We start from the raw sequence: 17120 nt of genomic DNA, 5'->3' as shown, positions 1-17120 counted from the left end.
GCGCTTTGGCCGTTTCCTCTGCTCTCGCCATGACTGTAGAAGCACGTTCCGTCTGACGTTTAGCTTTTCCATTGGGATCCCTCTATAGTTTTACACCATTTCCATCCCTGAGCGGAACGATTAAAGGGAAACAGAGGTTTCCTGTGCATCCCGGTGGTCTGGGAGCTGCGTGGCACGGTGAGAGGCAGCGGAACGGCGGCGCCCAGCAGCGCTCCTCACAGCGCGCCCGTTCCCGCCACGTTCCCCCCCGTTCCCGCCCCCCGCTGCTCGGCGCTGCCCTACGCCGTGAGGCGCCGCGCACATCCGGGCCCCGCAGCGCCGCCCGCCTGCCGTGCCCGGTGCGACCGCCGGGGGGCCGCCGTGCCGCCCCGCCCCTCGCAGCCGGCGCTGGGCGGCGGGGCGGAGCCGTGCGGGCGGGCCGGGCCGCGGGCAGGAAGATGGCGAACGTGCAGCTGGAGTTCCAGGCGAACGCCGGCGAGGCGGACCCGCAGAGCCGCCCGCTGCTCGTCCTGGGCCAGCTCCACAACCTGCACCGCCTGCCCTGGGCCCAGCTGCGGGGCAAGCTGCAGCCGCGGGTCAGCGAGGAGGTGAGGCCGGAACGCCGGAACCCCCGGGCCGCGGTTCCTCCCGGGGCCGCGGATCGCCCGGCCCGGCGCCGCGCGGCCTCGGGGTGCGCCCAGAGTCGGGCCCGGAGGGTTCGGGCCGCCCGGGGCCGGGAGCGGCCGGGGGAGGGAAGGGGCTGCACGGGAAACCCGCCCTGGGCAGCGGGAAGGGCCGCAGCGTTACGTCTCGAGCTTCTGAAAAATCCGAACCGAAACACGCGGTGTCCGCTGGAGCAGCGGGGCCGCCGGAGCCTGCTGTGGGCCGGCAGTCGCAGGCGGAGCGCTGCGCCTCAAACCCGGCGCTCCGCTGCCCCTTCAGCCGCTCTGACGGCGGAAAGTGCTGCTCCGCGGTGACAGCACGGTGGCTGCGATTAACGTAATGGTGAAACGCAGGTTCTGTGGCGAGCTGGAGGCTGAGTCTCGCTGCCTGCAAGGGCTGAGAGATGCGTCGTCTCTTTCCCCCTCCCAGCCTTCAGCTCTTGCTCTGGAAATTGGGGACCTGTTTGTATGTAGAGGGTGTTGATGGATTGCTGTGAAACGAGAAATATTTTGTGTCACATCTCTTAGGATGCTCGAGGCTTGGAGGTTTCATTTGTTGGGCTCCTGGGCGTCTTATGACAATTTTTAGCCTTCTTTTGTTGTTGTTGTTTTTAATTAAGTTTCTGTCTGAAAGAATGACTTGGGATTAGTAAATCAGTCCCTCCATTTATCGCTGGTGAGATGGCCTCAACTTAAAAGCCTCTGGAGCAGCCTTTGCTCTTACTGCTGTGTTTTTAAATTGTAGTTCGTGTGGCTTAAAAGAGATCCGTGTAATGGAAAGCACATATTTGCTTTCTAATTAATAAAGGTCCACCATATTTCCCATCTCTTCGCTCTAGAGGTTGTTGCATTTAAAAGGGCTTGCCTAAAATCTTTGTTTCCAACACCTGAAATCTTACCATTCGAGATTGCCTAAATGGAGTCAGAATGAGACTGTAGTCAGAAAGAAAATTCTGTTACAGTTCTTGGTTTCAATTTCTTCTTTTCTCCTCAGCTCTGGCAGTCTGCATTAGGCACCCTGAACCCAAACCCCACTGACAGCTGCCCGCTCTACCTGAACTACGCCACCGTGGCCGCGCTGCCATCCCGGGTCAGCCGGCACAACAGCCCGTCTGCAGCTCAGTTCATCACCCGCCTGGTTAGGAACTGCCTCCCAGGAGGTGTCAACAGATGCATTGTGGTAAGTGGCAGCTTGCAGGTGCTGCTGGTGACGTGTCTGGTAAACTTTGTCGGCTTGTCAGGATTTTAGCTGTATCTGAGGAGACTGGAGGTGGGCGAGTTTTATCTCTGTAATTATAGCAGCATTTATAAATGGTTTTGTGCTGGGACATAAATGGGACCTAAGTGTACTAGCTTCTGCATGCTCACACAGTTGAAAGGAATTAAAGCTGAAAATGTGTGGAATGTCTACAACCAGTAATGTTCATGCAAAAGGAAGCAGTAGTAGATCTTTCCAAACTAGGATTTAAGACATTAGCGCGTGGTGTGTGTTGTGCTTCAGAAGGTTAACATGAGCTCTGGATCGAGTGCAGAGTGTCTGCATCACATAACCCATTTAAGGGGCTGAGGTTTAAAAGTCTCAATGCGTACTAATGCTCCAGCACAAGTCGTGTGCAGGAAAAGTTCTTGCACTGTTCTGGTCCAATGAATTTGTTACTTTTTTCTAATTCTTCCAGATCCAGAGTTCCAGCTTAATGCAGAAAGCTCATGTAGTCAGTATCAGTAACAAATCTAATTTTAAACTCCATTTATTTTCAGGAATTATAACTCTGCCTTTATTTTTCCCTTATGGCTAAATTCAGAGATACTTAACTAAAGCTGCTTTCCACTGGTAATCTCTGTAATAAACTTCAGAAAAACATTCTGCGTGTTAGAAAGCTTTGGGTTAATATTAACTGCATTTTCATACAATCACTCACTTTGTTTCAAACACACATTGATAGTTCCCTTGTTTTTTTTTTTATAGGCTGACCTGTGTTAATTAGACAAGTATAATTAAGACAGTCCAGATCCATTAGAAGAACTGCTAATTCCTGCACAGTCATGTCCAGTATTGTAATTCTTTTCCATGTAGGAAATGAACTGAACCAGTTATTTCAGTGTGCTGCTGTTTGCAGTGCTGCCCATCCATGCAGGGTGTGATGTATGAGCATGTCTCTGTTGGTACATCAGTTCTGCTTTTTGCCAATACTATATTATGCTATACTACAATACTAAGGGTAGTGAATCCTTTTAAATGCAGTCTCCCAATGGCGCTGCTGTTACCTGACTTGTTTTTCTTCTGGCTGATTTTCAGATGGTCTGTGAGCGGTCTGAAGTTTTTGCTTCTGCTTGTGCACTGGCCAGGGCCTTCCCGTTGTTCACACATCGCTCCAGCGCATCGAGACGCACAGAGAAGAAAACTGTAACAGTAGAATTTTTCTTGGTTGGACAAAACAATGGACCTATAGAAGTGACAACGCTTAAAGTAAGCTTTTGTGTTGTGGGTTTTTCTCCCCATTATCAGGGTTTTTTTTGTTATTCTCTGAAGTTTTGATTTTCCTTTGATTAGCTGCATGCAGAAGAAAGTGTGCCTTGGGCTATATATGGAATAGGTGTTGTATCTGAAGTAAGACATGATCTTAGATCAAAGTTACCTGTTCAGTTCAAAGCACATGTGAGTAGAAGTATTGAATATATTAATGTAGCAAGGGCTGAAGATGTTATTGCAGAACTTAGATTTCAGGGGTGGAAAAATACCAAACAAGTAGCACAAGATTCTCTTTTCTCATGTTTTTCTTAGAAGCAAAAATTAAGTTTTTAACATTTAATACTACTTTACCTTCAGTATGTGGATATCCCTCTTTTATTTAGGCAAAATCTGTATGCAGGTGTCCATCACACTGAGATAATTAAATGCTTTTTATTCTGGGATTGTGTATGGCTTCTGATATTTATGCATGATGTACTTCTTTGGCTGAGTTTTGTAGCAAAACCCCTAAGAAGTGGTTCAGCCTGGAAATAAGCTGTACATAGCACTTCAATATTTGTTTAAGTCATCTTTCCATAGTAGATAATCAAAGATTGTTTCCCAGACACCTGACTGTTAAAGAGAGCAAACTCCATATCAGGTAACCTATAGGTTCTAGGCCATTTGTCTTCAAGAAATAGGTTAAATAAATAAATAAAGTACCTGTTGTCCAAAAGTAGTTTGTTCAGATGTGCTGCTTCCAAATCTCCTGGGCTATTCATAACTAAAATCCAAAATGATTTCTTCCTCCCATTCTTCCCTTGAAGTCAGTGCCAAAACTACTGCCGGCTTCTTCCATGCTAAGCTTTCAATCCTTAAATTCAGCCAGCATCTGAGACAGCTAATGTAGATGGAAGATGCATGTGATAGCATTTTTTCCTCTCCCGTTTTAAACCTCTCCTAGGCACGTTGCCATATTCTGCGCCTACTGCATTGTCGGTGGTATTATGTGGTAAGGACTGGAAGGGATTGTCACAGTTTCATAGGACAGTTACTGAAGATTGCTGTTATTCAGGTTCTCTTGAGTCCCTGGGATGCTGAACCCAGGCACAGCGTGTTTCTGAGTAAGCAGTAGTGATTTCCTCAGACCTGGAATTGGAGTTAAAGTGCCTCTTTTTATGGTGATGAATCCGAGTGATGAATCACCCCAAACCTAGCCTGGCTCCTGAGGAGGTTCTTCTTCTTTAGAGGAAGTAAAGCAATCAAAACTAATAGTAGGGAATGAGGCACCGCTTCAGAACAAGCCGCAGTTTATAAGAGTGCTGGGGTATAGAGCAGAGTCCTTAGTCCAGCCTGGCCAAGCCAAACTTCAGATTCCTCAGCACAAGCTAGCCAGCAGGTCGGATTCCTTTGAAATCGCTCTTGACTCTCGCTTCTGTTGTGTCATCTTCAGTGTAGTGTGGCTACTGCAAAACTTAGAGTTTCCTTCCATCTGGTCTTTTTTTCTTCAAGTTCCTGATTCTCAGAATCACAGAATCACCCGGGTTGGAAGGGACCTCAAGGATCATGTAGTTCCAACCCCCCTGCCTAGCAGGGCCACCAAACATACACATTTAGATCAGATTGCCCAGGACCCCGTCCAACCTGGCCTTGAACACAGGAGTTAAAAGCCTCTGGTGCCTCCATTGTCCTTTTGAACAGGAGGATGCTCAGCCTCAGGGTGCTCGCTGTGGGCCGTTTTGATTCAATCCACTCCTGCTTAGATATGTTTTCACTCAGTCTGGGTAAAGGGCAGTCAGTTATGTAGTCAGGGCAGTGTGTGCATGCTTTGCACAGATATGTCACGTTTCAGATTTCCTATGAATTCACCATATTGCCATATAGAATGCTTTATGATACTTAACCATTCTGGCTGCTATACATTAAGTGTATCATCCCATGTTGTACTCTGTCTATGTTATCTATTGGGCAGATTTTCCAGCCCAAGTATCCTGCAAGTTCATTGTGACTTTCTGAATTTGTTTCATCTGATCTTTGCTGCTCTCTGCCTTGTGCTGCATTCTTGATCTTGCTGTGGCAGTGGAGAGGGTTACGAATTTTGCAGTATCAGTTCACTGTGGGAAGGAATGCCTAGAAGTTTGCATAGAGGAGAAAATGTCTTCTGCATAACACTTAGGAAAAGTAGCAATTAGTTTGGTTAACGTTAATTAGTATTGTACAGCTACTTGTAATCAGTTGCAGTCAGGCATAGACTCTAGAGGAACCTAATATCCAGTGTAATCTGTGTAGGACTAGATAAGAAGTTATGTGGAGAGCAAGCTGAACCAAGGCCAGCTCTCATGTGTTCTCACTTCTTTTCATAGTGTCTGGCAAGTGCTGCAGAAGGAATCAGGCTGGCTGCTCGAATTGTGGACACCCCGTGCAATGAGATGAATACAGATAACTTCCTTGAGGTGAGTAATAGACATGATGAGTAAGAGTTACTTACTGGAAGTCCTGATTACAGTAATCAAGAACAAGTGCTTCCATCTCTTATCAAAACCTTTTAGTCATTGGTAGGGGACATGTGAAGGAACATGTCCAGGGATGTTTAAGCTATTTCTTTAGTCATTAATACTTGGTAGAACTTAACAAAGTGGGAAGGAGGTGCAGGGTAAGGTGAGAAGAGGCAAATTCTTGATTTGGTCACAGTGCTGGCTCCTTTGGTAGTGATTTCTTAAACCCTGTCCTGATAAGTTTCTTCAGAAAGAAATTGAACAGAAGCTGACACACTGGTGAATGAATTTATTGGAAAGATCTGAAAAGTTGTTGAGAGTGAAAATACTCCTGCCTTATTTCATCATAGTCCAACAGAACAACTGGCATTTACCTCTGACCTGGTAGAGCTGAAGGGTCAGATTTGCATTTCTTGCAGTAGTAAATAATCAAGGATGTCTCAGTGAAGTTAGGTGATAGGAAACCAGTGCCATTCCCAAAATAGTGAATGTTTGTATGTGTACACTTGGAAAAACCACGTAAAACCCATAGAGGAGTGCATCTCTGCTGTGTCCTTCTGATCACTTACTGATGTCCTTTTTCTTTTAATGATGAAGGAAATAAAAAAAGTTGGCAAGGATCTTGGGATTACTCCTACCATTATTCGAGACGAGGAGCTGAAAGAGAGAGGCTTTGGAGGTATGTCTTGCTTAAAATCCATCTTTTTGGTAGTGGTTAATTGTAATATCATGTCATCTCCATTTTGAAGTTTAATTCATGCATTTTTGAAAGAGTTTTATTGCTCATAATATTCCAATATGCTTCACAAAAAATAGATTACTTTCCACAGTCTTTCTTGCCCACAAGTGACTTAATTCTCTTGTGTCCCAGGTATCTATGGAGTTGGCAAGGCTGCTCTGCATCCTCCAGCCCTAGCAGTTCTCAGTCACACTCCGGATGGTGCTACACAGACCATTGCATGGGTGGGGAAAGGTATTGTGTATGACACTGGAGGACTCAGCATTAAGGGAAAGGTACATCAGTGCTTCTCTTGTTTTTGCTTAGTATGTAATTTCCTAATGGAAATAATTTGATTAATGTTGATGGAAACCAAAGCATGTTTGTCTGAGTAAATGCTTGATCTGCCATCATCCATGCAGACACAAACTGCCATCTAGAATTTAAGGAACATTTTGTTTGCCTTTAAGTATTGCTCACTGCTAGTAGAAATTTAGGAACAAAGATGTTTCCTTTTTGATTCTGGAGACAGATCCAAAGCCCATCTGAGTTGACCCCAGTGCCTATCTTATAATCAGCTTTTCTGGTTTTTCTTTTTAAACAAATGAGCAGCAGAATTCTGGTGCTTTCATTGTTTTAAGGCAAGGCATTGTTTTAAGGCAAAAAGCAGATATGTCTGTGTGCTGTGTGTTTGTAATGGCTAAGCACTGTCAGGACCAGAGGTAGAGAGGCAGCAGCAATGTTGGCTTTATCAGGCAGTGCAGCAAAACTTTTTTTTTGGGTTTTGGTTTTTTTTTTGCTTTAAAAGTGTCTGTTTCTGTTTAAATAGACTACTATGCCAGGAATGAAGCGAGACTGTGGTGGAGCAGCTGCTATTTTGGGTGCCTTCAAAGCCACTGTAAAGCAAGTAAGTAAAATGTGTTAATTGATCTCATGTAGCCTACCAGTGCCAGGCTGACTTTTGGATGTACTCGCAGATTTGAGGGCCAGCCTGATCCTCGGGTTCTGACCTGCCTTTGCCATTACAGTTCTTGGGCTGCTCTGCTCTTTCTGCTGTTTCACAAAAGTATTTCAAGTCTTTGCTAGGATCTTGGGAACGGTGAGAAATTGCTTGAGGGCTGCCCTTATTCTAAGAGTCTTTGTTGAGCTTCACGTCTGTTTTGAGGACTGAGTTGATTGTGGTTCCTTGAATTCAGTGCTGATCTTGTTGAAGCTTTGGGATTTGAGGCAGCTGTTGTCCCCTTAGCAATGAAGGGGATGTACAGCTCTGCAGTATGAAGTCCATCTATGTTCCAAATCATTCTCCAGTTCTAATATTAACCTGCTGGGGAAATGACAATTCAAGTCTCATCAGGAGCTGCTTGTTGGCTTGTTCCTGAGGTCAGAAAGCAGTCACAGAGCTGAGAAGAAGCCAAGTGTTGAAATTTGGAGAATTCTTAAGAATTATTATTCTTAGGAATTGTGCTTTAACAGTATGAACTGGGGAAACAGAGTGGCTGCTGCCAATTCAGTTCTGCCCTCCTCACAAGTTCAGTCACTGAGTCTCGCTGACAGAGCAGTTCCTGCCTCCAAGTAGTATCCAAAGTTCAAAGGCCTCGTGCTGCTGCAGATGGACACGTAGATCTGATGGAAGCTTTGTCCAGGAGATGATCATTGCCAAATTCCCATTTCTCAACAGTTTAACTCTGTGCCTTGGCGTTAGCAGCATGTTTGATGTGAAAGGAATTGTAAACTTCGCAGTTATCTGCAGAGACTTAAAATTGAAACCACATTTCTGAGCAGCATTGTAGGGAGCCACTGCCTTCCCATAGCAGAGTCCTGCAGAAAGTTGGATCACTCGTTTGCAAGGGATGAAAGCTAGAACTTTGCTTTGGGGGAGTCTGGGATACGTGTGGTGTGTTGTTTCAGTGATTCAGTCACTCCTCATGTTAGAACTGTGTGCGGGCAGTTATCTGCACTGACAGACTGCACTCACAGTCATAGTAGGTGTGAATGTAAGATATCAGTTACTTCATATGCAATTACTGTAACTACAAAGTAACTGGTAGTAATACGTTTGGACTGAGCCTGAAGCAATGGTCAGACCTCGTGAGAAATCTGTGCCATCGTATATAAAAGCAAAAGAATGACATCACTGCTTAATATTACTGCATGACATCACTGCTTAATATTGCAACTCCGTGCAAGACTTGTTGAATTAACATCCCTGCAAAAATGCATTCAGATAGGCACAGAAGTCATTTGTCCTTGTTACTGTATCAAGGCTTTATTTTCAATGTTTAAACAAATGTTGAATAGAAAGCTCAGTGGGAAGAGAGGCAGAGGTTATTTTCCACTTTCAGAAAGCATCAGCTGCCTGCGTGCTGTTGGACAATTTCACAATGGGATTTTAACAGTTGGTGGACAGCAAACTGAAGCAGTTGATGTATTTTTTTTTTCCTTCAAATGTGTCTTTCATCCATTGTGAGCTTTCCAACACAAAAAAGAGAAAAATACTTAAATTTTGTGATTCCTCTCATCTTCTGCATGTTAACACAGGGAGTCCTGCAGTTACAGAAGGGATGAATTTCAATGAAAGCTTATAGTGGGAGCAGCTTTCCTCTTTTTGACTGTAAATTAACCACGTCTTCCACTTGGTGAATTTCATCAAATCTTCCTTCTCCAAGAGATTCTTAATGGAGTTTTTTGTAGCATAGACCATTTTGAAGGAGGAAAGCATCACAGTTGGAAGTGTAGCTCTTCTGTTTTCCCATTGGCTGGAGTAGCAGCTGCAGAGTTCCTTTATGGCTTCTAGAGGCTGCCCGTTATTTTGGAAAGGTTTTAAGTGATGCATTTGCCCTTTGGACTTCAGAATGTGATCAGATTCAACAAGTCTAGATTTCTTCAGCTACACAGCTTTCATTCACCCTAAAGCTAAGTCTGTTTTCACTAGGAAAGTGATGTCAAATAAATAAGGCTATTCCAGCTGAGAAGGAACGATGCTTTTATTCATTAATTGCTGCTTATCTGTGTTTCTGTTTGTAGAATCTCCCCACACGGTGTAGTAATTGTACAAACAAAATCACCATTCATTTATCAGATTTCTCATGTAATTAGTGGCATTTCTGCCAAAGAAATCATAATTTCACATCGATTTCAGTCTGAATAAATGAATTTGGTGTTAATTAAAACCGATTCCTGTTGTTATTACAGGGTTTTAAAGACAATCTTCATGCTGTGTTTTGTTTGGCCGAGAATGCAGTTGGACCACGTGCAACAAGACCTGATGACATTCACGTTCTTTACTCTGGAAAGTAAGATTGTACCTACCTCTTTCCCAGAAACATTGAGAGGAAACAATCTTTGATTCTATACAGATTGTGAACACCATCAGCTTCCCTGAATATTGCTAATAGGATTTCAGACAGCTGTAGCAGTGAGTTTTCTGTGTGCTTAGAGAGTCCTGGTGTGTAAGTGCACGCCAAAGTACTTATCACGACCTGAAGTTTGCTTAAAGTTTCCATGCAGCTGTGGAATAAGCAGCAGTACAGACTTGCAGAGTCAAGTTTGAAAGCAGATTCAGCGTGCTTTTCTAACTCAGGGTAGATGAGTCTTGCAGGCTGAAACAGGGTTGTATTAAATGCCTTCTCTTCTTCCTAGAACTGTGGAAATCAATAATACTGATGCAGAAGGTCGGCTGATACTGGCTGATGGAGTTGCTTATGCATGCAAAGATCTTGGAGCTGATATCATTCTTGATATGGCCACTCTTACTGGAGCTCAGGTACTGATTCAGACCAGCTACTGAACAGGGGGTGAATAGAATCATTTGAGTTGGCAGGGACCTTTAAAGGCCATCTAGTCCAACTCTCCTGCAATGAACTGGGTCATCTATAGCTAGATCAGGGCACTCTGAGCCCCGACCAGCCTCACCTTGAATGTCTCCAGGGGTGGGGCATCCACTCCCTCTCTGGGCAACCTGTTCCTGTGCTTTACCACTTTAATTGGGAGAAAAAAAAAAAAAAAAAAAAGGCACCAAATAACCCACCTTTTTCCTTATATGCAGTCTAACCTTCTCTTTTAGCTTGAAACCATTTCCCCTTGTCCTATCACAACACGCTCTGCCAAAGAACCTGTTCCCCTCCTTACAGCCCCGTTAGACACTGAAAGGCCACTCTCAGGTCTTCCTAGAGCTTAACTGCTCCAGCTTTCTCAGCCTGCCCTCACAGGGGAGGTGTTCAGCTCTTGGGTCACTTTTGTAGCCCTCCTCTGGATGCACTCCAGCAGCTTCGTGTCTCTCTCATACTGATGGCTCCACATCTGGACGTGGTGCTCCAGGTGGGGTGTTATCAGCACAGAGCTGAGGGGCAGGACCAGGTTGGGTGGGCCCTGGGTGGCCTGATTTAGTGCATGGCAGCTTTGCCCATGGCAAGGGTTTGGAAATAGATGATCTATAAGGTGCTTCCAACCCATTCTATGATTCTACACATGTAAAGAAAAAAATGGTATTATTTTAATGACATTAGCAGCTGATGCAAGTGATCCAATACTCAGTGCTTGCAATTCAGTAGCCTTACAGTTAGCAGAACTGTTTCAGTGATTAGTGATCAGCAATTTTCTTGTCCATAAGCAGTAGCTTTTGTAGTTTAATTTTCTAGGGAATGAATTAGTCTTCATATAAGGAGGATAAATGGTGGCAAATTTTAGAAGCGTGAGTGTTGCATGCATTGGAGCAAACATTAATCTTCAGAAAGCTTCCTGTCATTGTCCTGCTAAAATGCTGATGTGATGATGGCCTCTGGGGTTTGTGGACCTGAAAGGAAATGTAACCATATAACCATTCTGATGAATGAGTATGTTACATTCCAAATATTTGTGTGGTTGATACAGATTGCCAGGGTACTGCGCGTGTGTGTGTGTGTGTGTGTGTTAGATGTTTGTAATGTAATCAATTGCTGATAAATAGGACAAAAAACTGACAAACGACAAAGTTTGCTTCCTCAATCACTGTGAATAAATACATGGGACATTGATTTGAGTGGTCCAGGTAAACATATGAGAATGGATTTTGAGAAATTTTAAAAGATTCTTCAGTAGCTACAGTGCCTCTGTCTGCATTTTTAACTCTGCTTTCTTTTCAAGTACTTCTGAGATGTTTTGTCTTGGTTCTGTTAGTAGGAAAGCAGCTGGAAGGAAGTAGTACAGAATGGTTCTGTGCAGTGCTGTAGCACTGAGATGGATCGTTCCTGATTTTGTCGTGTATCTCACCAGGGAATTGCTACAGGAAAGTACCATGCTGCTGTCCTTACCAATAATGAAGAGTGGGAAAAGGCTTGTGTTAAGGCTGGCAGGAACTGTGGAGACTTGGTCCATCCTCTTGTGTACTGCCCTGAGCTCCACTTCAGTGAATTTACCTCTGCTGTAGCTGATATGAAGAACTCTGTGGCAGTAAGATTTTTTCCTTTGCATTTCATTACATAAAAATGTGTTCCTGTATGCATTCTCACTGTGTTGGCCTGTAGCTGTACGGCAGTTCTTCCTGTGGGCTGTAATCTTCTAGAAATGGAAGATATAAGGAACTCAAACTGCAAAGTTATCTGTGTCTGTTTGCCTTTTAAACATAACTCTAAGATGGATTCTGAATTCCTGGATGGAGACCTTCTAAGAAGTAAATTCAGGTGTTTCTCAGATGTACATAACCACCAGATACAGTCACTGGGAATGCAGAAGCCAGGAAATTGAGGACAGTTTTCTGCAGCCGCTTTTGCAGCATTTGAGAGTTGCAATGTGCAGTAAGTTCCAAGAACGCTGCAGAAAGGAGTTTGGACCAGGGAATAAAAGAGCAGGGCCAGATTCCTACCAAGGATCAACTCTGTGCTTATGGTGCACTTGACTAGCAAGACTGGGTTTTAAAGCCACTCATCAGCCATCGCGTTAAAGTTGCACAACTTTTCTGTAGTTAAGAATATTATTGTTCTCTTTTCTTGCAAGACCAACCGTATTCTTATTGCTCCTGCAGGACCGAGACAATACTCCGAGCTCCTGTGCTGGGCTCTTCATTGCTTCTCACATTGGCTTTGACTGGCCTGGGGTCTGGGTTCACATCGACATTGCCGCCCCTGTTCACGCGGTACGTGTGTGTGCTTGGGTTGTTTTGCCCTGCTTGCAAAGGAAGGGAAGTGCAGGTGCTGTGGATTCTTCTCCATCTAATTCTTTTGGAAAGCTCTTCATCTCTGCTGGGAGCTGCTTTGTTTTGGTAGCTTCATCTGTTCATATTCTTTTTTTAGATTTTAAAGTATTCTAAAGATCATTTTAATCTGCTACATCTTTATCACTGTAGATTTTGACAACTTGCCTGCTTTCTCTTTAAAGGAGTAATCCTAGCCTTTGTTTTCACCCATAGTGTTTTAAGGTGGTTGACTAGAGCTGATTTTCCTGCTGACCTTCAGTAGGGAAAACACTTATTTGCTTGTGGGATTCCTCCTCTATTGAATGGAATGTATGTACTTCTTTTTCCCTTGAAAAGCAAGGCAATTTACTCCTCACCCCCTCTTTTTTTTTTCTTTTTTTTTTCTTTTTTTTCATAAACCCAACTGAATCAAATCCTGCTCCAAAATCTGTGTTCATGTTGGATAGAAAGCTCTCTGCCCTGAGGAATGGTAGCGTAAGGCCATCCTGCATTCAGCATGAGCTCTGTTGCTGTGAGTCAAAGGATGTGTTGGTTTAATCAGGGAAAGATTACAGTAGCAATAAGAATAAAGAAGAGTAAGCTGAGGAGGCTTGGCAGGGGCACTGAGTGTTTGCTGTGGCCGTGCCGTGTCACTGCTCCAGCTGAGTGGGTTTGTCAATTAAAACTAGCCCAGACAACACAATCTGCAACGCGAATCGTTCTTTTTTTTGCAGGGTGAACGAGCTACTGGCTACGGCGTGGCTTTGTTGCTGTCCCTGTTTGGAGGGGCATCTGAAGACCCTTTGCTAAACATGGTGTCCCCCCTAGGCTGCAATGGAGACTTTCCCCCTGATGATATGGAGAGGGATTCCAAAAGGCGGCGCCTGGTTTGATGCGCCCGGCCCTCTGTGACGGGGTGCATGTGTTACCTCACTTTGCACTGATTCATTCTCAAGCAATGAAAATGTCACACATAGAAATGGCCATTTTATTTTATTTTTTTTACTATCATGGTAAGATTTATTACTTATTTCTGATAAAAACAGCCTGATTTTTTTTTTTTTTTTTTTTTAAATTATTGGTGCAAACAGTTGCTGAATTATATCAGTGGTGCAGACTTCAGACTCAGCTGGCTGTACCAGGAGGGCACGTCCTCCTCTGAGCACCTCACAGAACAGTTACTAAGTGCATTAATGCATGAGAAGCTCTCCCTATTCTGAAGCAGCAACCGCAGTTTTTGCTTACAAAGCCTTCTGAATTACTCTGAATTATTTTACGTGAGGTTTTATCAGACGTTTCTGCAAGCTCCACTGCATCTCCAAACACAGGACGAGGAAAAACAACCTCTAGGCTTGGCGTCTTCAATGACAATTTAGCTTAGTAGCGAAGGAGATGTCATGAGAAAAGGCCTTTAGTTTTAATAAGGTGCTGTTTCCGCATGTTTAGTGTTTTTCTGACCAGTGAAGTCAATGAACTGTTCAGGACCTATCTCTACTTAAATCTTTCATGTTCAAATTACAGAATGTATTCATGTTAAATAAGGAAAAGAATAAAACGGGGGGATTGTGATTGAGTAAAATCGGTTTACAAAGCAGAGTGGCTTCCTGCCACTTGATAAATTTATTATTATTATTAAAGCAGCTTACATATCCCATGTGGTGTTTTGTAGTGTTATTTACATTTCTGAGAACACAGTGCTCCAGACATTGTGTGCGACTTGGTTACTCTGTTTGGGTTCCCTTTCCTGGCAGTTACACATCTGAAAACAGGCCTTCACACAATAACAGCACATACTGATTAGTGCAGTTCTGAAGAATTTCCACTTCATTTGTTTGATTCAACAGCGATCAGGAATGAATACTACTAGTTTTTGTAGAAGCTCATCGCAAGGAGCTCAGAAGCAATGGTTTGGGCACCCAATGGAAATGATGCATCCCAGTTTGTATGGCAGCAGTGCTGCAGTTTGTGCCTTAGGAATCCTGCTGCCCCCTAGGAGCTACTCTGTCCCCTGGGAATCCCTCTGTCCCCCAGGAGCCCAGCTGTGCAGCAGCTTCAGGCACTGAACAGTTCTTACAAACTGCAGTGTGGGGACTTATTTTCTCTCTCATGTTTTCTTTCAAACACTTCTCTGACACAAAACCCACAGAGAGAGTTCCGGGCAGTGTCTGCCCATACGAAAACAGACATTTTTCCATATCTTTTTATAGATTTGGTAATATTTAACTCAACGTGTACTAAAAAATGTATGGAATACATAAAATTCACTATAAATGTCACCAAATGGGCCAATGGCTTTTTAACATCACTGCCACAAGGCTGCATTTTAACCTATTTCCTGTCTGGATCCATTCCAGTGGCAATTCCAGGAGGGGAATATATTTAGTCTATATTTACTCAGCCTGTTTAACTTTCTGTTAGTGTCTTTGGCTCATCCCATGGCCGTGCTATTTTGGGATGATTTATACAATATTTACATTAAATTCTGCTAATATTTCCTTGCCTCTTGAAGTCGGATTACACTATTTACATCTCAAAGGCCTGAGCTGGAGGAATAGGCAGCTGTTTCAGCACCAGAGAGAACTGAGCATAGGGGAGGCTGCCAGCAACCAGCCCGTGTGTCTGAGATCCTTATGGAGGGGTTATTTAGAATGGAAGAAGTCCTTTCCAAAGGAAGGAGAGGCAGCAAGGTTGGTGCAGAGGGGTCAGACAACCACATTCACTGAGTTCTCATTTCCTGCAAATAATTTCTGGTGTGCTTTTCATAAATGGCAGCATCCTGATCTATACCATGGCAGGGCTGTGCTGCTGGCAGTCTTCACACTGCTGTCGGAGCTGCCACAGCCACACGTAGCAGTGAGGTAAAGAAGGTCAGTGCAACCACAGCTATGTGTGATCATGGCCCAGGTGCTTGCTCTGATGGTCTGACAGACCCAATGCAGTTTGAAGTGAAGCTGACCTCCTTACTCTGGCAACCAAATCCTGAAAGATCACCTCTCCCATCGTGGAGGTGCCCTGCGTGAGCCATGATCGTGATGGAATTAGGATGGCTCCTTTCTTAAGGACCCATCCAGGGCTCTCTAATTCATTTCTATTTCCCACATTTTATCTCCACATTGAGGAGATCTGCTTTTGTCCTGTGCAGGACTCCTCTACTATTTGCCTAGAAAAGGAAAATAGTTTGGGAAAACCTCAATGCACAAGGTTTGCTTTTCTTGGGAAGTACTGACACCTCATTTTCATGGTCTTCTCTGCTGTCTTACCTTTTCCTGCCATAATAATTAGATGCTGTGATACTCATCTGAGCTGTCACATTTCAATGGCATTAAGGCTGGATGAAAAGGTAGCAAAGAAAGAAAGAATGGCTGTAGATCACATCCTTTATAGAACAGCAGAAGAGGCAGCTAAAGGGAATAAAATGAACATCGCATTCAAGCTGCTGAATATAGACTGCCTGCCTCCTTGGTTGCCCCAGGCCACCCAAAGTTCTCTTCATCCCTGTCTTCACAAGCCAGGCCTCAGCGAGGCTGTTGCGAGTATGTTGTGGCTCTCAAGAATCAAATAATTTTTGTCTCCAGCCTGTGGAATAAAATTAACTCTGTGGATCTGGGCATCTGGGATGAGCGAAGTTAATGATAATGAAGTTGACCAATCAGAGCACAAACATCACACAGGAGGCCTCATGGAAGAACCGTGTGATGCGCTGGGAGACTCAGAGGGCTCCAGGGGCTAAAACCAGTTCATAAATTCACCTTCAAACCAAAGTTCGGTTTCTGAGGAAAAAACAAAAAGGTCAATCTTGGATTTATAGCAAAACAAAGACAATATCCAGTGGCACTTGGCTCAGCTGCAAAAAGGCATCAGAGTTATAAAACAAAACAACACAACGACTCCTATTCTCTCCTTATATAGGAGCATTTACCTTTAGGAGCGGCCTGGGAGGAAGGAGATGAGCAGCTGGATGGGGCCGAGGCACAGCCTGCCTTCCTCTCGGATTCTGCAATGTCTGGCAGAACTAATGGTTCTTCTGCACTGATGGCACAATACAATGTAATGGTCCAGGGAAATAATCCAAACTGTGAAAACATTTGACAGCTGCTATTACCTAGAAAGTGAGAAAAAAGAAAAAGCCCTGATTAGCTGCAAGGCTCCAACTCTTGGAGTGTGAGTATTCCCAGGGATCCTGCAGGTCTTCATGCAGAGGGGGTGGTTCCAACAGGAGATCTTCCTGGTTTGAAACTCTGGAGGAAAAAAGCACTGCCCTGAAAGACAGCAAAACTTATGGTGGATAAATGTATTTTCCTTTTACTCAATTCAGTTCATGCTTTAAGTCAAGGAATTGTCTACAGTTCGTGAAGAAAAGCTTTTTAAGTCTTGCAGCCTTACTAACCCAGACAGGTAGTGGTCTGGATTCATTGTACTTTAAAAGCATCTTGTTTGCAGAGTTGCTCACCTCAATACTCAGAAAACCTTTAGCAGTAGTAAGAAAAGTGAACCTGGGTATAAATAATAGCTGTCATCCAGTGGGATTGCGTTGGCCTTGGGACAGATAACATAACCCAGAAGAAAAAAATGTGAAAATGAACAGAACCCAAGTGAGGGCTGGAGCAGAAGCTGTGGTTCTGGATGACCACAAAGTAGCACAGCACCTCCTGACTTGGCCATGAGCACA

General features: G+C 44.1%; 1 protein-coding gene across 1 annotated transcript; it reads left to right on the top strand.

The window, feature by feature from the left end:
• Window positions 1-437: 437 nt before the first annotated feature.
• Window positions 438-13344, top strand: NPEPL1 (aminopeptidase like 1; the record flags this gene model as incomplete). The annotated part of the gene is made up of 12 exons (XM_079543341.1): window positions 438-587; window positions 1636-1821; window positions 2938-3108; window positions 5454-5543; window positions 6183-6264; window positions 6457-6599; window positions 7133-7210; window positions 9496-9596; window positions 9943-10066; window positions 11554-11730; window positions 12302-12412; window positions 13186-13344. 12 exons carry the CDS (start codon window positions 438-440, stop codon window positions 13342-13344), a joined length of 1572 nt encoding a protein of 523 aa, XP_079399467.1.
• Window positions 13345-17120: the final 3776 nt, after the last annotated feature.

Source organism: Tetrao urogallus (genome assembly GCF_951394365.1).
Source record: "Tetrao urogallus genome assembly, chromosome: 16".
NCBI lineage: Eukaryota > Metazoa > Chordata > Aves > Galliformes > Phasianidae > Tetrao > Tetrao urogallus.
The sequence above is the reverse complement of the archived record's forward strand: the minus strand, read 5'-3'. Positions and strand labels throughout refer to the sequence as shown.